The sequence below is a fragment of the Pseudophryne corroboree genome, chromosome 11 (assembly GCF_028390025.1).
Source record: "Pseudophryne corroboree isolate aPseCor3 chromosome 11, aPseCor3.hap2, whole genome shotgun sequence".
NCBI lineage: Eukaryota > Metazoa > Chordata > Amphibia > Anura > Myobatrachidae > Pseudophryne > Pseudophryne corroboree.
In genome coordinates, this window is record NC_086454.1 from 159,462,297 (window position 1) to 159,487,914 (window position 25,618).

Sequence of the window (25,618 nt, forward strand, 5' to 3'; positions counted from 1 at the left end):
GTGCAATTTATATTGAAAGAATATAGTGAGTTATACTGTGCAAATTAAACTGATAACCCTCACTAAAAGTATAGAAGAACACTATGCTCCCAAAGTATACTTGCTGTTAGGTGACCCCCACTTTGAGTAGTAGTGAGCCCAATAAGTGTCTGAGCCGTGTGCTGCACAGCGTCCCCCGTACTGCCTCTGGAGAAGATGGCGCCCCGGAGCTCTGTAGACGCTGGGCTGGAGTGTGTACGCGGTAGTGCAGGGCGGGAATCCGTCCCTTCTTTAACTGACGTACGCGCCGAGTCAGCCCTGAGAAGGCGCGCTGTAGCCGGAAGTCCCCGGCTCTTGCGCGCCGCTACATACATCGGCTCCAAGCGGTCCCCCAGGGAGTGACTCACCACTCTCCCGGACTCCGGACTAACTAGTACACCAGTAGCAGGGATCAGTAAAGCCCTCGCTACTGTGTACCACCGCTCATCTCCGGAGGAAGGGAGGGGGGAGAATGTAACAGGGGAGGACACACAAGAAAAAAGGGGGCAATATATATATGAAATATATGAAAATATATACATGAAGCATAGACCAATACTGTCAGAGACAGATTGTGTCTATCCTGTACCTCCTCACTGCCGACTTCTTCTCATATAAAGCAGGAATCAAGCCCCAGTGACCGAAGTGTGGTGGCCTCCAGCGGCAGAATAGAGTGGGAACTCTTATCTAACCCCACTCTAGTAGTACCTGTCACCTGTATACAGGGACTAGGCACTCCAACAATAAAATAATAAAACACCTAACTAAAATCTTCAGAGAGAAAAAAAAAAATCTGTGTCTGTACTCCACAGGCACAAAACTAAAACTGAGGTGCTGGCTAGGCAGGAAGGAGATGGGAGGGGTGAGAGGGGGGAGGAGTCAGGGTTTTTAATAGTTCTGTGCCAAACTCCACAACCACACACCTCTAACCCACAAGTAACGGCGCAGCGTCCCCCAGATGGATGAAAGAGAAAAGCAAGTAACTTTGTATCTGGAACAAACCATGGGGGTCATTACGAGTTGTTCGCTCGTTATTTTTTTGTCGCAACGGAGCGATTAGTCGCTAATGCGCATGCGCAATGTCCGCAGTGCGACTGCGCCAAGTAAATTTGCTATGCAGTTAGGTATTTTACTCACGACATTACGAAGTTTTTTCTTCGTTCTGGTGATCGTAATGTGATTGACAGGAAGTGGGTGTTTCTGGGCGGAAACTGGCCGTTTTATGGGTGTGTGCGAAAAAACGCTACCGTTTCTGGGAAAAACGCGGGAGTGGCTGGAGAAACGGAGGAGTGTCTGGCCGAACGCTGGGTGTGTTTGTGACGTCAAACCAGGAACGAAACTGACTGAACTGATCGCAGATACCGAGTAAGTGTGGAGCTACTCAGAAACTGCTAAGAAGTGTCTATTCGCAATTTTGCTAATCTTTCGTTCGCAATTTTGATAAGCTAAGATTCACTCCCAGTAGGCGGCGGCTTAGCGTGTGCAAAGCTGCTAAAAGCAGCTTGCGAGCGAACAACTCGGAATGAGGGCCCATGTTGCAATGCGAGGGGAGCAAATACATTTATATTTTTTCTGTGCAAGGAAAATACTGGCTGCTTTTGCATGTGGCCCACAAATGCTGGACAACTTTATTTTTACACTGCAATTTAGAATTCATATCTAACACAATCCACCCAAATCTAAATCCCTCTGCACATTTTATATCAGCTCCATCTGCAGTGCAGCATGGTTTTGCCCACGTGACAGTAATTTTCTTTGTTTTTCTTTTTTTTGCTTTACTTCCAAACCAGACTTAAGCCCAGAGTTAAACAGGCCCCCTGCTTTATCCCTCATATTCAAACTCTCTTATACTACTCGGTTCTTCAGCTTTCCAAAAAATGCCCTTTTCTTACACAAGATACTACCAAACCCCTTAAGGTGCCCACACACGGTAAGATTTTGTAAACGATGTGGGTGTCTCAGACCGATCGGTACGACACATCATTTAAAAATGGTCCATGCGTGGGCATGTCAACAACGCAATGTGCGCACCTGTGGGTCCTTCGTCGGCTCCTCAGATCTTTTGGACATGTAGAAGGATCTGAGGAGGTTGCGAGCGATGCCATGCTGCCAAATGCAGCATGGCCCCGCTTCTCCGCCATCGCTTGTCGTTGGCGGCATTGCTAAGTGCGTGTGCACTTGCCGATGATGAAGACATGTTGGTCTTGATGTGTCCCAGGAGGACACATTGCTTTGTATGTGGGGCCTTTAGCCATGCTCTCATCATTTCCTACTCCGACTACTGCAATCTCCTCCTATCTTTATTCCTCACTCCAATCCATCTTACATGCTCAGCAAAATAGAGATTCCTCTCCCATCGTTCCACCTCTCCTGTAACACTTTGCAAATCCCTATACTGGCTCTTCCAGAATACAATTAAAATTACTTAATCTACAAAGCCCCCCGATAACAGCACCCTTCACACATCTCATAATACTCCCTCTCACCCTCTCACCCTCTTAGATCTACCTCTCATTTCCCCACATCTCTGGTTACCATCTCTCACACCGTTACCTACTTCTGTATTTCCTTCCGCACCCAATCAGACTATCCTACAGTCTTTTTTAAAAAGGTCTTCAAAAACCCATCTCTTAATTAGAGTTAACACCACACCTAGAATGTAATCTCTCTCATGAGAAGTGCTCTCGTTCTCCCCACTGTCCATGATCTACAGCACTGTATACCTTACAAATCAACAACAATAATAATATTCTTCTTGACACACAGATTGGGAGACCGTATATAATAAAGTTGGAATATACAGTAGTGGAATAACTATTCAGATGTTGAAAAAATTTCAATACAAGGCAAAATGTGAACATGGAAAAGTATGTAAAATGCTCCAGCGGTATACATTCTTGCCATTTCCATCTCAAAAACATCTCCAGGATCAGACCCTTTCTCACTCAGGACACTACTAAGACCCTCATCCATTCACTGGTCATCTCCAGATTGGACTACTGCAATCTCCTCCTATCTGGCCTCCCTCAAAAAAGCCTCTCTCCACTCCAATCTATCCTCAATGCTGCTGCCCATCTCCTCTTTCTCACCAAACGTTCTACATCCACATCCCCTCTCTTGCAGGACCTTCATTGGCTACCCTTCTCATTCAGAATCCAATTCAAGCTTCTCACACTCACCCACTCTTCTCCCTCTTACATCTCTGACCTTATCTCTCTTTACATTGCCACACGTCCTCTTCGCTCTGCTAATGCACGCCGTCTCTCCTGCCAACTGATTAGCTCCTCCCACTCCTATCTACAAGATTTTGCACGTGCTGCTCCCTATTTCTGAATGCTCTACCTCTCCCCATCTGACTCTCCACCTCTCTACGAAACTTTAAACGGGCTCTCAAGACCCACTTCTTCACCAAACCCAGCCAACTCTCCTCCTAACCCTCTTGTCTATGCTCCCTGTCTACCACTTCTGTGTCACCCCGGTCTGTTAGCACCTCACCTTTTAGATTGTAAGCTCGCAAGAGCAGGGACTTCTTTCCTCATATGCCTTTCCTTTTCTTACTTAGAATCTTATGCTCCTTACTCCCTTTGATGGCACCTAACCCCGGGTTTTCTATACCTGTCCTATATTGTCTTGAACTGTAAGTGCTGTTTTCTTGTTTGCTCATTTGATTATGTACTGTGTAATGGGCGCTGCGGATCCCATGTGGCGCCATATAAATAAAGGATAATAATAATAATAATAATAACATAGAGTGGAGGCATCCGTCCTGCAGCCGGTTCTTCTGATGATTGGAATGAGGTCTATGTTCTGCGCAGGAATTCATAACATCCTTGATGCACTGAGGGTGCTTTTTTGTTACATCACAAAATAGGACTGTTTAAGTCATGTAACTAGGTCCCCTGAGTTCTGTTCTATTCTATTAAAGGTTTGTAAAGCCAAATTTGGGTTTAGACTTGGATAGTTAAGTAACTTAACGTACTGATGTCTACAATATCTTGTACAATCTAGGATTTCCCTGAGATAAGGCTCACTGGAGTTGAGTTGCATTGGGCTTAATACATCTGAAAAGAGGCATGGGGGTATATTTACTAGCGGTAGGTTTTGATTTTTTTGGCGTTTTTCTATCAGTTTTGCAATCCACTCATTTACTAAATGCCAAACTGCAAACCGGCTAAATGAACGACTTTATAATAGAATAGGACATTGCCCCGCTATCAATACTTATAGCAAGAAAGCAAGAATAAATATCCCAGATTTACTATGCTTTGGGTTTAGAACCTGCCGCATAGCTGAGAGGAAATGTCCTTGGGCGGCAGATGGCCGATGTCCATGGGGATGGGGACCCCATACGTTTTTTTGGGATACTTCTCTTGGAATTCCATCCCTGAGCTGGTTGCCATTACGGCAGGCAGACCCCATGCTGTGTGTCCCCCTGCTATAGTGTCAGATGACCCGGCTGGTTCAGCCTGGTGCTATAGTTTGGAAATTAGGGGGGATTCCACCCCATTTTGTCCCTTATTTTCCAATATCAGTCTAGACTCAGAGGTCTGATTAATGAATTGAAGGCGGCCCCACCACAATGTTTTTTTTAATCTTACACCTGGATAACCAAAAGTGCTTTCACTCCACCGCAGATTGAGGGCTGATTGCCGTTAGCTTTGCTGCAGTAAAGGATGAAATTCGAGCAGATGACAATGAAAGTTAAAACCGACTGCAATCCGCCATTAATGCCAGTTGGTTTCAATTAGGCAGCAAAGATCTACAGTATTGTATTTATCAACGATTCTTCTTTGCTCACCTTACCGTCCTTGTCCACTCCAGCTGTTTGTCCAGAGGCTACTCTGACCCCATCAGGGTGGACAGCTAAACTGTGTGAGATGAAATAGCACAGGAAGATTATATAGAGAGAATATAGGACATGCAATTATATTACTAGTTATAAACAAACATATTATTGGGGTTCTCAGTCTTTAGATTATCTTAATTAATTGGTTTCTACATGTCCACTTGCAACTTTTACTCGTGTGCCTTTATACGTAAATTGGCACTTTTAGGCCGCATTGTGTTGCCCTTTGGATATGATAGAGTTCTGCTGTATTATCTGCATTGGACGTGGTTGTATCTGGAGAGCTACTGTGTCGTAGCCCAAAAATAAGAAAAAACTTAGGGGTGATGTAAAGACAATGGTGAAAAGCACAGAAGAAAGATAGAGAGAGAAAAAAAGCTATTCATTCAGTAAAAGTTGCAGGCGGGCGCCTATAAAGTATATTAAAGCAACCTGATGACAGGTTAAGCTTTTTTTTTCTCCTTACTTGGTCTCTTTCCAATAACCCTCAATAAAATCCTAAGACTAGTTACTGTATTGCATTACATTTCCTTGAACTGATTTGTCACTTTATACCCACTGTAGTCCTACAGCCGAGGATGATTGTCAAATTGGTCATTCACGAATAAAAACATTGCACAAATTTCCAAAAATGTCTAACACACTATTCAAAGACAAATTTTCTAGGTAGTTGTTTATGATCTCACCCATTACATTTCATGTTAGAGATTCATCCCTACCTACAAGTACTATGCTCTACCTGCCAGGATTACATATTTTCAGTGTATATCTGACTTACCAGCGTACACAATCCGTATGGCGCAGGAAGTGGCGCTGGGTTCCACGGTTCACATCACAGATGACAATGACACAGGCAGTGAAGTAGATCACTTCTCCAGACTGAAGCATGCGGAGACTACATCGGGAGTCCCGGCCACGACAGCCATAGCTACAAGTTGGGGGTCAAGGAAAACCTCCTACATAAAAATGACACCAGGAGATGCAGATCTCTAGCAAAGCTGAAATGCGTGTCATAACCAGTTGATATAATATATTCTGAACTGGCCAATCAAAGCTAAGGATACACCCACTCTAACTGCAACTTCTCACTGGGAAGCTCTGGCTTCTGGTCATCATGGTTCTGTATGCTGGACGGTATATACATTGTGATTGGGCGGCCACGGAGGAAAACTTTAACACTGACACCCTCTAAAAAGAAAAATAACATAAATCTGCATAGAGACACCAGCTTGCCAGACAAATATTAACACGTAAAACATTCTCTATAGGGCACTGTGAAACATATAATGGTTTTATATAAATAAAGCTTAATAATAATAATAATAATAATAATAATAATAATTAATGCAGTAGTATGACAGTCAGGGAGCCATAAACAGGATTACCAATGAATGTCTGTCTGTGCCACTATCCTTACAAATTTTTACTTTATAACATAATTTTAGGTAAGCAAAGGTGAATCCTAGAAGAGGATTACAGAGTGATTGGCACCGTGATTAAACCTTTCACCCTAAAATGTCACAGTGACAAATAATAAGATTTTACTCACCGGTAAATCTATTTCTCGTAGTCCGTAGTGGATGCTGGGGACTCCGTAAGGACCATGGGGAATAGACGGGCTCCGCAGGAGACTGGGCACTCTAAGAAAGAATTAGTACTACTGGTGTGCACTGGCTCCTCCCTCTATGCCCCTCCTCCAGACCTCAGTTAAGGAAACTGTGCCCGGAAGAGCTGACATTACAAGGAAAGGATTTTGGAATCCAGGGTAAGACTCATACCAGCCACACCAATCACACCGTATAACTCGTGATAACATACCCAGTTAACAGTATGAACAACAACAGAGCATCAAACAACAGATGCCAACATAACATAACCCTTTTATTAAGCAATAACTATATACACGTATTGCAGAAAGTCCGCACTTGGGATGGGCGCCCAGCATCCACTACGGACTACGAGAAATAGATTTACCGGTGAGTAAAATCTTATTTTCTCTAACGTCCTAGTGGATGCTGGGTACTCCGTAAGGACCATGGGGATTATACCAAAGCTCCCAAACGGGCGGGAGAGTGCGGATGACTCTGCAGCACCGAATGGGCAAACACAAGGTCCTCCTCAGCCAGGGTATCAAACTTCTAGAACTTTGCAAAGGTGTTTGAACCCGACCAAGAAGCTGCTCGGCAAAGTTGTAATGCCGAGACCCCTTGGGCAGCCGCCCAAGAAGAGCCCACTTTCCTTGTGGAATGGGCTTTCACTGATTTTGGATGCGGCAAACCAGCCGCAGAATGAGCCTGCTGAATCGTGTTACAGATCCAGCGAGCAATAGTCTGCTTTGAAGCAGGAGCACCCAGCTTGTTGGATGCATACAGGATAAACAGCGAGTCAGTTTTCCTGACTCCAGCCGTCCTGGCTACATAAATCTTCAAAGCCCTGACTACATCAAGCAACTTGGAGTCCTCCAAGTCACGAGTAGCCGCAGGCACCACAATAGGTTGGTTCAAATGAAAAGATGACACCACCTTCGGCAGAAATTGCGGACGAGTCTGTAATTCTGCCCTGTCCATATGGAAAACCAGATAGGGGCTTTTACATGACAAAGCCGCCAATTCTGACACACGCCTAGCCGAAGCTAAGGCCAATAGCATGACCACTTTCCATGTGAGATACTTTAGCTCCACGGTCTAAAGTGGCTCAAACCAGTGAGATTTCAGGAAACTCGACACCACGTTAAGATCCCAAGGTGCCACTGGTGGCACAAAAGGGGGCTGAATATGCAGCACTCCCTTTACAAACGTCTGTACTTCAGGAAGCGAAGCCAGTTCCTTTTGAAAGAAAATGGATAGGGCCGAAATCTGGACCTTTATGGACCCTAATTTTAAGCCCATAGTCACTCCTGACTGTAGGAAGTGCAGGAACCGGCCCAGCTGGAATTCCTCTGTAGGGGCCTTCCTGGCCTCACACCAAGCAACATATTTTCGCCATATACGGTGATAATGTTTTGCTGACACGTCCTTCCTAGCCTTTATCAGCGTAGGAATAACTTCATCCAGAATGCCTTTCTCCGCTAGGAACCGGCGTTCAACCGCCATGCCGTCAAACGCAGCCGCGGTAAGTCTTGGAACAGACAGGGCCCCTGTTGCAACAGATCCTGTCTGAGAGGCAGAGGCCATGGGTCCTCTGTGAGCATTTCTTGCAGTTCCGGGTACCAAGTCCTTCTTGGCCAATCCGGAACAATGAGTATTGTTCTCACTCCTCTTTTTCTTACGATTCTCAGCACCTTGGGTATGAGAGGAAGAGGAGGAAACACATAGACCAACTGGAACACCCACGGTGTTACTAGTGCGTCCACAGCTATCGCCTGAGGGTCTCTTGACCTGGCGCAATACCTTTGTAGCTTTTTGTTGAGGCGGGATGCCATCATGTCCACCTGTGACAGTTCCCATCGATTTGTGATCTGTGTGAAGACTTCTTGATGAAGTCCCCACTCTCCCAGGTGGAGGTCGTGCCTGCTGAGGAAGTTTGCTTCCCAGTGGTCCACTCCCGGAATGAACACTGCTGACAGTGCTTGCACGCGATTCTCCGCCCAACGAAGAATCCTGGTGGCTTCCGCCATCGCTACCCTGCTTCTTGTGCCGCCCTGGCGGTTTACATGAGCCACTGCGGTGATGTTGTCTGACTGAATCAGCACCGGTTGGTTGCGAAGCAGAGGCTCCGCTTGACTCAGGGCGTTGTATATGGCCCTTAGTTCCAGGATATTGATGTGCAGACAAGCCTCCTGACTTGACCACAGCCCTTGGAAGTTTCTTCCCTGAGTGACTGCTCCCCATCCTCAGAGGCTTGCATCTGTGGTCACCAGGACCCAGTCCTGTATGCCGAACCTGCGGCCCTCGAGAAGGTGAGCACTCTGCAGCCACCACAGAAGAGACACCCTGGCCCGGGGGGATAGGGTGATCAGCCGATGCATCTGAAGATGCGATCCGGACCACTTGTCCAACAGATCCCACTGAAAGGTCCTCGCATGGAACCTGCCGAAGGGAATGGCTTCGTATGACGCCACCATCTTTCCCAGGACTCGCGTGCAGTGATGCACCGACACCTGTTTTGGTTTTAAGAGTTCTCTGACCAGAGTCACGAGCTCCTGAGCCTTCTCCGCCGGGAGAAACACCTTTTTCTGGTCCGTGTCCAGAATCATGCCCAGGAAGGTCAGACGAGTCGTAGGGATCAGCTGCGACTTTGGAATATTCAAAATCCAGCCGTGCTGTTGCAACACTTCCTGAGAGTGTGCTACGCTGATCAGCAACTGCTCTCTGGACCTCGCCTTTATGAGGAGATCGTCCAAGTATGGAATAACTGTGACACCCTGCTTTCGAAGGAGCACCATCATTTCCGCCATTACCTTGGTAAATATTCTCGGTGCCGTGGAGAGACCAAACGGCAACGTCTGGAATTGGTAATGACAGTCCTGTACCACAAATCTGAGGTACTCCTGATGAGGTGGATAAATGGGGACATGCAGGTAAGCATCCTTTATGTCCAGAGACACCATAAAATCCCCCTCTTCCAGGCTTGCAATGACCGCTCTGAGCGATTCCATCTTGAACTTGAACCTTTTCAGGTAAATGTTCAGGGATTTTAAATTCAATATGGGTCTGACCGAACCGTCCGGTTTCGGAACCACAAACATTGTGGAATAGTAACCCCTTCCGTGTTGAGGGAGGGGAACCTGTACCACCACCTGCTGGAAATATAATTTGTGAATTACCGCTAACACTACTTCCCTTTCTATGGGGGAAGCAGGCAGGGCTGATTTTAGGTAACGGTGAGGGGGCATCACTTCGAATTCCAGCTTGTATCCCTGAGACACAATCTGTATAGCCCAGGGATCCACCTGTGAGCGAACCCACAGGTGGTTGAAATTTCGGAGACGCGCCCCCACCGCTCCCGGCTCCACCTGTGGAGCCCCAGCGTCATGCGGTGGATTTAGTGGAAGCCGGGGAGGACTTCTGTTCCTGGGAACTAGCTGTATGGTGCAGCTTCTTTCCTCTACCCCTGCCCCTGGCAAGAAAGGACGCACCTCTGACTTTCTTGCCTTTTTGTGATCGAAAGGACTGCATTTGGTAATACGGTGCTTTCTTAGGCTGTGAGGGAATATACGGCAAAAAATTGGACTTCCCAGCTGTAGCTGTGGAAACTAGGTCCGAGAGACCGTCCCAAAACAATTCCTCACCCTTGTAGGGTAAAACCTCCATGTGCTTTTTAGAGTCGGCATCGCCTGTCCATTGCCGAGTCCACAGGACCCTTCTGGCAGAAATCGACATTGCATTTATTCTAAAGCCCAGTAGGCAAATGTCCTTCTGGGCATCCCTCATATATAGGACAGCGTCTTTTATATGCCCCAGGGTCAGTAAAATAGTATCCTTGTCCAAGGTATCCAGTTCCTCAGACAGTGTATCTGTCCATGCTGCTACAGCACTACACATCCAGGCCGACGCAATTGCCGGCCGCAGTATGGTACCTGAATGTGTATAAACAGACTTCAGGATACCTTCCTGCTTCCTATCCGCAGGATCCTTTAGGGAGGCCGTATCCTGTGACGGCAGGGCCACCTTCTTAGATAAGCGTGTCAGAGCTTTGTCTACCCTAGGGGAGGATTCCCAGCGCATCCTGTCCGTTGGCGGGAAGGGGTACGCCATAAGTAACCTTTTCGAAATCATCACTTTCCTATCAGGAGAATCCCAAGCTTTTTCACATAACTCATTTAACTCATGTGAAGGGGGAAAAGTCACCTCTTGCTTTTTCTCCCCAAACATATAAACCCTCTTGTCAGGGACAGGGTTTACCTCTGATATGTGCAATACATCCTTCATAGCTACAATCATGTAGCGGATGGCTTTAGCCATTTTAGGCTGCAATTTTGCATCATCACCATCGACACTGGAGTCAGAATCCGTGTCGATATCTGTGTCAACAATATGGGATAGTGGGCGCTTCTGAGACCCTGACGGCCTCTGCGCTGTAGGATCAGGCATGGGCTGAGACCCCGACTGTCCCAAGGCTTCAGCTTTATCCAACCTTTTATGCAAGGAGTTTACATTATCATTTAACACCTTCCACATATCCATCCAATCAGGTGTCGGCGCCGTCAGCGGGGACACCTCATTCATCTGCACCTGCTCTGCCTCCACATAGCCCTCCTCGTCAAACATGTCGACACAAGCGTACCGACACACCACACACACAGGGAATGCTCTATATGAGGACAGGACCCCCACAAGGCCTTTTGGAGAGACAGAGAGAGAGTATGCCAGCACACACCCCAGCGCTATATGACCCAGGAATCACACAGTAACTTAGTGTTTACCCAGTAGCTGCTGTATATTTGATTATTGCGCTAAATTTATGTGCCCCCCCTCTTTTTTTACCCTCTTTCTACCGTGAGTCTGCAGGGGAGAGCCTGGGGAGCTTCCTCTCAGCGGAGCTGTGGAGAGAAAATGGAGCTGGTGAGTGCTGAGGAAGAAGCCCCGCCCCCTCAGCATCGGGCTTCTGTCCCGCGATTTGGTTTAAAAAATGGCGGGGGCTCATGCATATATACAGTGCCCAGCTGTATATATGCTGCTTTTGCCAGGAGGTACTCAATTGCTGCCCAGGGCGCCCCCCCCCTGCGCCCTGCACCCTACAGTGACCGGAGTGTGTGGGTTAGTGTGAGCGCAATGGCGCACAGCTGCAGTGCTGTGCGCTACCTCATGTGAAGACAGGAGTCTTCTGCCGCCGATTTTGACGTCTTCTTGCTTCATCCGCCGTCTTCTGTCTTCTGGCTCTGCGAGGGGGACGGCGGCACGGCTTCGGGAACGGACGACCAAGGTTAAGTTCCTGTGTTCGAACTGTCTGGAGCTAATGGTGTCCAGTAGCCTAAGAAGCGCAACCTAGCCGCAGTTAGTAGGTTTGCTTCTCTCCCCTCAGTCCCACGTAGCAGAGAGTCTGTTGCCAGCAGAAGCTCTCTGAAAATAAAAAAACCTAACTAAAATACTTTCTTAATAGCAAGCTCAGGAGAGCTCACTAAAATGCACCCAGCTCCTTCCGGGCACAGATTCTAACTGAGGTCTGGAGGAGGGGCATAGAGGGAGGAGCCAGTGCACACCAGTAGTACTAATTCTTTCTTAGAGTGCCCAGTCTCCTGCGGAGCCCGTCTATTCCCCATGGTCCTTACGGAGTCCCCAGCATCCACTAGGACGTTAGAGAAAATGTAATATTATGTTAAAAGTCAGCAGGTATATCTTATTAACCAGAATGTGTTTAATGTATTAGGTAAAGTGATCCAACTGTTTCCCATTGCAAGACTGTTCTAGGGGGGGAGGGGCGGGACCCACACATTTTTAGTCTCCCCTACTCCCCTAGATGTACTATGTAGGGATGACAAAAACATGTGGTATAGAGGATCTATACAGTCTAGATAGACAATCAATCCATTTGGTCAACATGCTTTAGGTCGCCAGGTACAAAAGATCAAGAGATGAAAGGTCAACAACGGCTAAGGTCGACAGGTGCAAAAGGTCAACATGACAATGGGCGGAACCAAAATGGTTGACACATGTTTTTTGGCCACAGCTGGTATATTTCATGTTCTGTGACCACCATCAGTAGAAACATAGACTTGCCACGCTTCAGGCAAGGTGGCTCGCTCCACTACCGCTGCACTCGCCACAGGTTACTATTCCCAATCGTAGTCCACGTGTATAGTAAATCAAGCAAATGTTGGGAAGACCTTTTGAACCTGTTGACCTTACGCACTGTCGACCTTTTGTACATGTCGACGACTTGCTGTTGACCTATTGACTGTCTTCCTAGACAAAGTATCTGTCATCCGGATAACGTTACGGACACAGCCATGTCTAGACAGACCTGGTGCAGTGTAATTGTGGTTCAATTTAATTGTTCAGAGTGAAGCTTGCCTAAAGATATTCATGTGTCTGGTTCTGCTACTATGCAGATTACTGCACCAGTAGTGGGAGGAGTCTCTGCTCCCCTATCTCATTGGCTGTTGATGTTCATGCCATACAATATATTCTTCCTGGACTGTGCGGGCAGATATATCACCTGTGTATTTTCCAGTAATACGATTCTGTGAGAAACCTTATTTGCGGATAGAACTAAGAACATTTCACACATGAATCCTTTTATCCACCTAAGATCCAAATTAAGTCTGAAAAAGGTCAGATACATTTCAAAACTAATCTCTATCATTTTAGCTTTACAACTATGCAGCAGATTTTCCATCTGTACAATATCCTCAAATGCATAAATGGAAAGGTCATATTAACAGTGCATTGATATGAAGAATGGGATACCACAACTACCATGAGAAACTATAAATGACAAAAATGAAAAACAAATAAAGTTATTTAATTGTTTATTGCTGCCAACATGTGTTTTTCATTGTGGGCACACAATCCCTTAGTTGTAATCACCCAATGCTGGGAGAAATGGCCTTCTAAGGGGTAGGCAAGGCTGTGGTGCGCTGGGGTCATGACCCCGTTATAATGGGTGTGGCCACATAGGACATTTTTCCGTTGTGCAAGAATACATTTAGCCACAGGTAGGGGAGGCTAAATAACTACCAAATCCTGCAAATCGGGGAAGACATGCCCACACCGCAAATCGGGATAGTTAGAAGGTGTAGGCAAGGCATCTGCACAGAGTTACTTCACAATGGGGGTAATTCCAAGTTGATCGCAGCAGGAATTTTGTTAGCAGTTGGGCAAAACCATGTGCACTGCAGGGGGAGCAGATATAACGTACAGAGAGAGTTAGATTTGGGTGGGGTGTGTTCAATCTGTAATCTAAATTGCAGTGTAAAAATAAAGCAGCCAGTATTTATCCTTCACAGAAACAAAATAACCCACCCAAATATAACTCTTTCTGCACATGTTATATCTGCTCCACCTGCAGTGCAACATGGTTTTGACCAACTGCTAACAAAATTCCTGCTGCGATCAACTTGGAATTACCCCCAATGACCGATAGTTACCATGCACTTATTTACGCAAGAAGATGGTCAAACGCCCAGCATTGAGGAGGTAATGTCCTTTAAGCTTTTAATTACTCACCTAAATTATAATTTCCTCTTCTAGACCCAGAGGATCCTGAAATACAGTCACACATGCAAAAATATTGTAATCAAGGAAAAACAATTAACAATGAAAGGTACATGCAACTAAGTTTATGTATGAATGACACACAGAACGATGCACCCGGCCACACTCTTACCACTCAGGAGATTTGCAGAAGACACAGCTTTCCTTTCTAGCTTTTTGCTTCTATCTTTTCCATCTCTGACCAGTTTATCAGAGGAACTGTTTCTGCGTAACCTACAAAAGAAAGATATCATTTGAGTAAAGCTATATACAGTACACATGATTTTTTTATGTGACTGAACTGCATCCTGCATGTTATTTTAACCACTAAACTAACAATTTTTTATCCAAATGATTTTAGTTAAAAAAACAAAATAAGAATTTAATACCTACTGGTAATTCCTTTTTTCCTAGTCCATAGTGGATACTGGGGATCTGTACTTTAGTACCATGGGGTAACATAGTAACATAGTATCTGAGGTTGAAAAAAGACAATTGTCCATCGAGTTCAACCTATTTGTGGTGTCCTATGCATGATGATTTGACTAAAATTTCTGACTGATGCTGCTGTCAGCCATTGCATGTTATCCCTATTTATAGTAACTATAATGTATGACTATGCACCATACCCCTGGATATCCTTATCCAATAGGAATTTATCTAACCCATTCTTAAAGGTGTTGACAGATTCCGCCATTACAACTCCCTCGGGCAGGGAATTCCAAACACGTATTGTCCTTACCGTGAAAAAGCCTTTACGCCGTATTGTGCGGAATCTCCTCTCCTCTAACCTGAGCGAGTGTCCACGAGTCCTCTGTGTTGATCTAACCAAAAACAGGTCCCGCGCAAGCTCTGTGTATTGTCCCCTTATATATTTGTAGATGTTGATCATATCCCCTCTTAGTCTTCGCTTTTCCAATGTAAACATGCCTAGTCTTTCAAGCCTTTCCTTGTATTCCATCGTCTCCATGCCCTTAATTAGTTTGGTCGGGTATAGATTGGGTCCACTGGAGCCTGCCGCTTTAAAAACCTTTAGTGTTTGTATGTGTGTGCTGGCTCCTCCCCTCTATGCCCCTCCTACCAGACTCAGTCTAGGAAACTGTGCCCGAGGAGACGGACATACCACAAGAGAAAACAGGTACAACAGCGGTGAGGCACTAAGCTAGGGGTGGGCAACATACGGCCCGCGGGCCGGATGCGGCCCGCAAACCGATCCTGCCCGGCCCGCTACCTCTCACCAGCGCGCAATCACAAGTGGCCCGACAGGCTGAGCTGTTTGTGATTGCGCTGCAGCACCTCCAAAGCTGCTGCCGGCGCCGCTGAGGAAATCCTGGGCGCGGGTCTCGCGGTCGAGTCACGTGATGCCTCACGTCAGCCGGTCTGCTGACCGATGTATTTAATTTTTTTACAGAGGACGAAAGCTCAGCCAGGTTCACACGCGCACGCAGGGGGGGTTCCCGAATACCTAGAAACCCCCTCTGGCCGCCGATCCATCGGTGCAGCGCACCGTTTTTTTTTTTTTAAATGTTTTCACGAAGCCTCTGAGGCTGCCGGCAGCATCCAGCAGCAGTGCCTCCTATTGCAGAGAGGCTGGCTGAACGTACAGTAGGGGGAGCTAGCTGCAGAAGCAGCATGCAGCTCCTCCCAGGCAGATCTCCCAGTGGTGCTTTGCAAGAGAGCTGGCCGGACCATGTGCCGGTGAACAAATGTCCGTGGTGTGTGTCAGGTTCGGGTGGCTTTCTTTTCCTGCTGGCCAGGTGAGGCTCTGTGCTAATGCTGTTTGTTTAACTGGTGGTGGGGAGAGATGTGTGTGTGTGTGTGTGTGTGTGTGTGTGTGTGTGTGTGTGTGTGTGTGTGTGTGTGTGTGTGTGTGTGTGTGTGTGGAAATGTCTAACGCAGGGGAGGATGGTGTGTGTTTGTGTTTCACTGGGGGTCATCTGTGTCATGTTTCACTGGGGGAAGGAGTGTGTGTGTTTTACTGGGGGTCTGTCTTGTTTCACAAGTGGGGATGGAGTGTGTGTGTGTTTCACTCGTGGGGAGGGGGTCTGTCATGTTTCACTGGGGGTGTGTGTGTTTTACTCGGGGTCTATCATGTTTCACAAGTGGGGAGTGTGTGTGTGCTTCACTCGTGGGGAGGGGGTCTGTCATGTTTCACTGGTGGGGAGGGTGTGAGTGTATGTGTGTGTTTCACTCGTGGGGAGGGGGTCTGTTATGTTTCACTGGTGGGGGTGTTTCAGTAGTGGTCTGTCATGTTTCACTGGGGGTGGAGGGTGTGTGTGTGTTTTACTCGGGGTCTGTCATGTTTCACAAGTGGGGAGTGTGTGTGTGCTTCACTCATGGGGAGGGGGTCTGTCATGTTTCACTGGTGGGGAGGGTGTGTGTGTTTCACGGGGGGGGGGTTACTGAGGGTCTGTCATGTTTCATTGGTAGAGGGGGGGGTGTATGTTTCACTGGGGTCTGTGTCATGTCTCACTGGCGGGGAGTGGGGTGTCATGTTTCACATGGGGTCTGTGTTTGTCATGTTTTACTGGGTGGGGGGAGAGTGTGTCATGTTTCACTGGGAATCTGCGTGTATCGTTTCACTGTGGGGGGGAGGGTGTGCGTCTGTCATGGTTCACGGGGGGGGGGGGGGGTGTCTATGTTTGACTGGGAGTCTGCTTCATGTTTCACTTACTTTGGGGGTGGGGTGGTGTGTTTTTATGACATGTTCCACTGAGAAAGGGGAGCACGGATATCTTTTATTTACCACACTATGGGGTAAATGTATGAAACTACGATATGGCGGAGGTAGTGGTATTATTAGCGCACGTTATGTCCGGGTCACTCGACCCGGACTATTCCAACTCAACCCTTTTACACCAGCCAGCAACACGGGTTATGCGCGCTCATGTGCAATAACCCGTGTTACTAGCTGGTGGTGTAAAAGTGGTATAAGTATTTGGAAACCCCCCTTTCAAAATCCTGCGATTGCCACTGAGGTTGTGTCTGCCGCGGTTGAGGCAGCTGCGTAGTCCTAACGTGAGAGTGGGAGACTGGCTGCTGGGCTGGTTGCCTGTAGCTCCTGCGGTAGTTCTCGCATGGGGTTTTAATGGAGCCGGACGAGGTGCAAGGGTAGCGCCAAAGGAGAACAGGCTGAACCAGTGACTGGCTGTCTCCGGTGCTCTCACTGACTGCAGTATTAGTCAGTTCTGTGCCTCACAAATCGGGGAGACTCGGTCGACGGGTGGGGGAGAGGGGAGGTAATTTATAATAAATTAAGATGGCTGGGTGAGGCACATACTGCCCCTATCATGCTGCTAATATTATCAATAACAGCATAATACTGGATGATGTCTTTGTTTTCAGCACTGTTTTGTTTTCTTTTGGGATTTTTTTAAATACTGGCTTATAGTGGTTTTTATACATTGTATGTTTATTTGTGCCTGCGGGGAAAGGGGGGGGGGGGGAGCGGCCCTCCGATATTCATTAGAAACTGTTCGGTGGCCCCCTAGCTTAAATAATTGCCCACCCCTGCACTAAGCCAACACAAAACCACAACCGAAAGGACGGCGCTAACCAGAACAGAGGATAGCAACACCAACCTAACCAGGATAGCACAGCTATCTCAACAACATAATGGGACCGCAGCGGTGGGCCAACCAAATACCTACTCAGGTAAGCAGGAATCGAAACACTGAGGCGGGCGCCCAGTATCCACTACGGACTATGAGAAAAGGAATTACCGGTAGGTATTAAATTCCTATTTTCTCTTACGTCCTAGTGGATACTGGGGATCTGTACTTTAGTACCCAAAGCTCCCAAACGGGTGGGAGAGTGCTGAGACCCCTGTAAAACCGCCTGACCAAACTGAAGGTCATCCTTGGCCAAGGTGTCGAACGGATAGAATTTCACAAAAGTGTTCGAACCAGACCAAGTAGCAGCTCGGTACAACTGTAAGGCCGAGACCCCCCGGGCAGCCACCCAGGAAGAGCCCACAGACCTCGCTGAGTGGGACTGAATAAACATCGGCAAAGGCAGAACCGCCGAAGTATAGGCCTGTTGAATGGTCAACCTGAGCCAACGAGCAATTGATTGCTTAGAAGCCGGACGACCAATCTTGGTGGCATCATAAAGGACAAACAGCGAATCAGATTTCCGATAACGAGCCGTCCTCTTGACATAAATCTTCAGAGTCCTCACCACATCCAAGGACTCTGGTCCAACGGAAGCATCAGACAATACCGGAACCACAATGGGTTGATTCACATGAAAAGCTGAAACCACTTTTGGCAAAAACTGAGGTCGGGTCCTGAGGTCCGCCCTGTCTTCATGAAAAATCAAAAAAGGGCTCTTACAGGATAAGGCCCCCAATTCAGAGACATGTCTGGCAGACACCAATGCTAATAACATCACTGTCTTCCAGGTGAGAAATTTCAACTCCAGCCTATGTAAGGGTTCAAACCAGTCCGACTGAAGAAAGGACAGAACCACATTGAGATCTCATGGAGCCGTGGAAGGCACGAAGGGCGGTTACATATGAAGAACTCCTTTTAGGAAAGTTTGTACTTCCGGCAACATGGCAAGTTGTTTCTGGAAAAAATAGAGAGCGCCGAATTCAGGACTTTGATGGTGCCCAAACGTAGGCCCATATCCACTCCAGCTTGCAGGAAAAGTAGAAAACGACCAATTCTACATTCCACGGGAGAAACCTTTCTACTTTCACACGAGGAAACATACTTTTTCCAGACACGATGATAATGATTTGACGTAACCATCTTCCTGGCCTGGACTATAGTGGAAATAACCCGGAAGGTAAGACTTTTTCTTACTAGAATCTCCCGCTCAACTTCCAAGCCGTCAAACGTAGCCACTGTAAGTCTGGATAGACGAACAGACCTTGTTGAAGAAGTTCCTTTTGGAGCGGCAGAGGCCAAGGATCCTCCAGAGCCAAGGTTAGGAGGTCTGAGTACCACGCTCGTCGAGGCCAATCCAGGGCAATTAGAATTGCTTGAACGCTTTCCCTTCTTAGTCTTTTTAGGACCCTGGCATTAGCGGTAGAGGAGGGAACAGGTACACAAACTGGAACGTCCAAGGTGTCGTCAGCACGGCCACTACTACAGCCTGTGGATCCCTCATTCTGGAACAGTAACGGCAAAGCTTCTTGTTGAGACAAGAAGCCATCAGATCTATCTGCGGAAAGCCCCACCGGTGAATTAACTGTAGGCCCCATTCCCCCGGATGGAGGTCGTGTCTGCTGAGGAAGTCCGCTACCAAGCTGTCCACTCCTCGAATGAATATGTCTGAGATGGCCTTTGCGTTGGCCTCCACCCAGAGAAGGATTTTGGACACTTCTCACATCGCCACTTTGCTTCTTGTTCCGCCTTGTTGGTTTATGTATGCCTACGCCATGGCGTTGTCCGAGTGAACCTGAATCGCCTGATCCTTCAGTAGATGGGAAGCTTGCAGAAGAGCATTGTAAATTGCCCTGAGTTCCAGGATGTTTATCGGCAGAGCCGATTCCCGAACTTACCATATCCCCTGGAACTGGGCCCCTTGGGTCACAGACCCCCAACCCCGGAGGCTGGCATCCATTGTGAGTAGAATCCATGAGTGGATATTGAAATTCCTGCCTTCTACCAGGTGAGGAACTTGTAACCACCATAATAGAGAAATCCGGGCTTTTGGAGATAAGGTCACTTCCTGATGCATGTGAAGGTGAGACCCCGACCATTTGTCCACCAGATCCAGCTGAAATGGCTGGGCATGAAGTCTGCCATATTGGATTGCCTCGTAAGCAGCAACCATCCTGCCCAGCAAGCGTATGCAAAGATGTATGGACACCTTGCGCGGACGGAGCACTGAGCAGACCATAGCCTGGATAGCCAAGGCCTTGTCCATCGGAAGAAACACCTTTTGAGACACTCTAACCAATATCATTCCCAGGAACTGAAGACGTTGGGTCGGTTCCAGGTGAGATTTCTGGAAATTTAGGATCCACCCATGATCCGTAAGCAGGCGAGTCGTCTGATCGATGCTGTGCAAAAGACGCTCCCTGGACATAGCCTTTATCAGGAGATGATCCAAGTAGGGGACTATGTTGACTCCCATCATGCACAGTTGCAGCATCATCTCCGTCATGACCCGCGGAGCTGTGGACAGGCCAAAGGGCAAGGCCTGAAACTGGAAATGGTCATCCAAGATGGCGAATCTGAGGTAAGCCTGATGAGGGGGCCACATGGGAATGTGTAGCTAAGCATCCCTGTCATATAGGGATACCAGGAATTCACCCTCCTCCAGACCGGACACCACTGCCAGCAGGGATTCCATCTTGAATTTGAACACCCGCAGATACGGGTTTAGAGACTCCAGGTTTAAGATGGGTCGCACTGAACCGTCTGGTTTTGGAACAACAAAAAGACTGGAGTAAAAACCCCTGTTGCGTAACAGAGGAGGTACCTGAACCACCACCCCTGTCTGCAAAAGTTTTTGAATGGACTCTTGCAAGATAACTTTTGCTGCGGGCAAAACTGGTAAGCCCGATTTGAAAAATCTGTGAGGAGGAAGTGCTTGAAATTTCAGCTGGTATCCCTGGGAAATGAGGTCCCTCACTCAAGGATCCCGGCAGGACTTCGCCCACACGTGGGCAAAGTGTTGAAGGTGAGCACCTACCTGAAAATCGACTTGCTGTTGGGGCCAACAGTCACGTGGAAGGCTTAGTGGCAGGGAATCCGGTGGTCTGGTCCAGGGATGCAGCAGTTGCAAGTTGACGGGACTTACCACAAGATCCTCTGGGAGTAGTGGAGACCCCTCCCTCGGCCTCTGCCTCTGAACCTTGCCACACGAAAGGACTGCAAGGAAGGTCCTGGGTAAGAACGTCTAGACGTTGCCTGGGAAATCCATTTATTTAATGCATCACCAAACAAGGCATCACCGGTATAGGGAAGATTTTCTTCACCCTTTTTGGAAACAGCGTCCGCTGACCATTGACGCAACCACAGAGCTCTGTGTGCCGAAACAGCCATAGCATATTGCGGCCATTTATCTTACACAATTCTTTTATAGCCTCACTCATAAAATTTGCAGCATCCTGGATATGTTACAGCAGAGTAATGACCTCATCCCGAGGCAGAGAGTCTAAACCATCTATAACAGTATCAGACCACTTGACTACCGCCTTGGAAATCCACCCACAAACAATTGTGGGGCACTGCTACGCCTGCTGCCGTATGTATTGCCTTGAGAGTGGTCTCAATTTTACGGTCAGCCGGCTCTTTTAGGGATATAGCCCCTGGCACTGGCAGCACCAATTTCTCAGACAGTCTGGATACAGACGGATCGACTGACTGGGTTTTTTCCCATACCTTGCTGTCCTCAGCTGGAAGGGGAAAAGTAGCTAAACACCTCTGAGGAATTTTAAACTTCTTATCAGGGTTTAACCTTGCCTCCCTGGCCAGAGAATTTAATTATTTTGACACAGGAAAGGTGACTGAGGTCTTTGGTCTGACATTAAAGAACAACTCTGGTTCTGCGTCCTGATCCGGTATGTGAAGAACCTCTCTTACAGCATAAATGAGGGCCTTCACCCCAGAGGACAGAGAGCTGACCTCATCCATATCATCATCATCCACATCAGGCTGTTCAGAATCAGATTGGAGTACCTATGGCAGTGTGTGTTTATGTGAAACCAACAGAGGGGGCTGAGAAGCCTTTCTGGTATCTGCTGCTTTAGCCATACAATCAATTAACTGTTTCAACACCTGTCTCTCCTTTTTAGCTGCAGATAATTCTGAATTTATATTCTGAATCATGCTTTTAAAATTATCTAACCAGTCAGGTGCCTGTGAACTGTGTCCCTGTGGAGATAAGGAGCACTGTTCACACATGAGGGACCCCTCTGATGAAGGGGAAGAGTTACAAGCAGCACACATAACCATGTCCACAGACATATTTACACAACTGAGCGCAGCTCACTGAAACACCTCCACACAGACACTAGAGAGCCCCTGGAGTGACACTGAGGAACGGAGACCAGCACACAAAACACAGCAGCACAATGTGTGAAATAATGTGTACAACCTGATATAAGAGCAGCGGCGCTACCGCTGATGTGCTCCCCCCTGCTATGACCACCTGGTACCAGTACAGCAACACTCTATCCCTCTGACAGCAGCAGCAGAGAGAAGCTTTCCTTCCCTGCTGCTGCTAACACAGTTAATCTGACTGGTCGCATCCTGTGTGACCAGGTCAAATAAAGCACTTGCCTGGTATGGTCGCATCAGGTAAGTGGTTGAAGAGTAAATTAGGGATGGCCATCGACCATCTATGATTCCGAATCATCGATGGTTTAAGGCCGATGTCTAATAGTTTTGCCATCGATAGGAGAGAACCAGATGGTTTCTCTCCATCGAATGGCTTAGCCTAAACAAATATTTCTATATTTTTTAAAGATGCTGGGACACGGAGCATAGCTCGGCCCCCAGCACCCATGAAGCCCCGCACCCAGTCTGATTTGCCCGCGGACCATTCACAGAAATATATGGCCATCAATGAGAGAAATCGATGGTCTCCCATAGCATAGTTAGTGACCATCAATGGCCACTCACTGTCTCGCCATCGATGGCGAACACACCAATGGCCATCCCTAGAGTAAATTTCTCTAAGATTTGAATATCTGCCGTAGAAAAAAAGTCTGATGTAACAGTCCAATGGTTCATTTTGGAAATTGCCATTGAATTTCAGCAAAAAGCACTGCAGGAAAACTCTGCTGGACATGATGGGTGAAGAGGTCCTGTTCTCTAGTACTTTAACTGTCAGGATTCTCAACCAATCAGAGCAGGTGTGAGGATTGAAGTCACATTGAGAAAGGGACAGTGTAACATCATGTAACTACTTTTCTGTCCTTATGCTGCTCTTTGCAGTAAATGGAGCCCTTTGTAGAAGTTATACCGTCGAAAGTCAAATTTCAGCTTAATGATACTGTTCTTGCACCAATTTTTAGAAAGTCCTCAACGCAATGTCTATTATCATGTCTTAGGCCAGTGGTTCTCAATCTTTTTTGAATCACAGTGCCCTACAGTATCGGATTTTTTTTCATGACATCCCTCGGCCAAAGTTTCTTATTGGGAAATGTCACGAAAACTGCTTAAAGCAGCCTACCTATACACAGCATCCCTTGGTTTTGCACTAGGGCAGTGGTTCCAAAACTGTTTTGAATCAGGGTGCCCTATAGTATCAAAAAAAATTTCACGGCACCCCTAGACAATATTAAATTAAGTAAATTGTGTTTATAGGTCATATTTAGGTTTAATTATGTGGTGAGGGACAAGATGAGAACCACTGTCTTAGGCATTAATTCCACTTTAAGACAATGGACTATCTCAAAGGAACTGCAACGTGCAAGCATCTCATAGATGATAATGAGGCCCTTAGTATTGTAAATGTCATATTTAAATGGACTGTAAGAGGTGCAGATAAGAAACTTCAATGTGTCGACTATTTCATTCAGAGTTATAAAGCTCTTATAAGAAAAACAAATATTTGCTTTTACCACCAGCTCTGAAGGAGACTGTAAAGATGTCGTTCCAGTATGCCGTTTTGGAACGACTTATCGCTTACATCGCTCAGTGTGTACGCAGGTTTAGGCGCTCCTGCAAACGCTTGCGACGGTCGCTAGGTTTGATATGCTGCACATAAAACCTAGCGATATTGCTAGAATCCATGTTTATGCTAATGAAGGACGGAACAGGATTGTTCCGATCTTCAATAACATCGCTGCAGTGTGTACAGCAAACTGGGTTGACAGGGATTTGTTTTCGGATGTCGGAACGAATCCCCGTCAATCCAGTGTGTACCCAGCTTAAGACAATTTTAGTGGTGTCCCTTGTTGGACTTAGTCACGTAACATGCCTCCAGCTGGCAGTATGATGCAAATAAAGCAATCCAAGTAATATTACAAACTCCACATATATGACACTTCAAATAAATAGATACCTGGGGTTCTCCTACTTTCCTAAGTTTATTAAACTGAATATTATAATAATAATAATAATAATAATAATAATAATAATAATAATATTAATAATAACAACAATCAATGATAAGTCCATGGAAAAGGTTCATATAATGAGAGGGCACTACAGATGGGTAAGTAAGAAAAGATTGTACACCTGCCTTCATCTTCTTGCACAAAAGGTTGAAGGCTCTCACAAACAGTCTTAGTAAAGGGGAAATTTACTGCCCATTGGTGAGTAAGCCAGTGAATCTATACACAAATGGCAGCTCTAGTACCCTAAGCAAGAAACATACATTTGCACTTCAATATTTAATGACCGACACTGGCTAAACAAAATATTTATTATTTAAACACAATTCTTTGTGCGGCTTCTCTCCATAGTGAATTTGCAGAGCGAATTGCATTTGCAATTCAGGTCCAAACTCTCTATGCATTTTCCCAGCAAATTCAATGGTTTTTGTGTGCACTCCTCTGAGCAGGTGAAAAGTTAGGGAACTATTTATTTTAAGTAAAAATGTTGTGGGATAAACGATGTAGGACAAGTACATGGAGAATAATTTCCCCACTTCTGCCAGGTCACAAATCCTCGCACGTGAATACCACAAATCACCATTTCTAATCAAATCTTGCATTTCATGGATGCACGCATTACCACGATGTGAGTTTCGTTGTGCAGGTTTCATTTTGCAAAGTCAAAACTTATTGATTTGACCCCAATTATGTTTATAATAAAAAATTGTATACTAGGTGGCATTATTCCACATGCCTGTCTATAGATGATAGGTCATTTTCTATTGAAGAACAATCAACTTATATTGACTGATGATTTGTCAAGATTTATTTGCTGGAAAAATAAATTTCTCATTTTGTTGAACATGTAAAATGAAACTGAAAGGGAGTCTTATTAATAAGTAAGGTAACATCTGTCCAAATTGTAAAGGGTAATAATCCATTGTACACCAGGTGTGGTGCAACTACGAGTTCCAGCCTGCGCTGCTTTAAGAGCAGGTTGCCGAGCTTCTATAACTGCTCTGCATTATATTGCACAGCTCAGACAAGAAATGCAACAAAAATAAAATACAAACACCACAGTGTAACAAGTCAGCACATAAGGAGTAAATGTTAGGAAACATTTAAACTATTTCTCCGAGACTATTTCTGTACAAAATACATTGATTGTTCCAGTGTCCGTTTAATAAAGGGACACTTGTTTTATTATATTCTGGAGAAAAGGCATTTTGCGCCTCCTATTCTGGCCTCTATTCTCATTTAGATATGCCTAGGGCTTTCATCATCATGGAATCAAAGCAGTCATGTGATGAGACATTGGTTCAACTTCAGAATTCAGCAGCATGCTTTCTACGGGAAGGCAAATATTGTAAAACAGTTACAGGGACCTATTCCCACTGACTAGGGTAAAGGTGGGTACACACTGGCCGATATATCGTCCGTTCTCTTGAACGGCCGATATATCGCGGGTCCGTCGGCCAGTGTGTACGGCCGATACGTCTGTGAACTCCGTCATTCTCAGACATATCGCGTCGGCCCCGCAGCACAGCCGACGGCCAATATAGCTACCGATATATTGGCTCATCGCTATGTGTGTACGGGCAGTCGGCCGACCACCCG

General features: G+C 46.5%; 1 protein-coding gene across 1 annotated transcript in view; it reads right to left on the reverse strand.

Annotated features, from left to right (window-relative positions):
• EML3 (EMAP like 3) overlaps positions 1–25,618 on the reverse strand; it is a 112,636-nt gene that overhangs the window by 38,321 nt on the left and 48,697 nt on the right. Inside the window, exons 5-9 of the mRNA XM_063945022.1 lie at positions 14,132–14,232; positions 13,972–14,007; positions 5,929–6,052; positions 5,643–5,792; positions 4,817–4,886 (exon numbers count right to left, since the gene is read on the reverse strand). Of these exons, the coding sequence (XP_063801092.1) occupies positions 4,817–4,886; positions 5,643–5,792; positions 5,929–6,052; positions 13,972–14,007; positions 14,132–14,232 (481 nt within the window). The remainder of the gene's footprint in view (positions 1–4,816; positions 4,887–5,642; positions 5,793–5,928; positions 6,053–13,971; positions 14,008–14,131; positions 14,233–25,618) is intronic.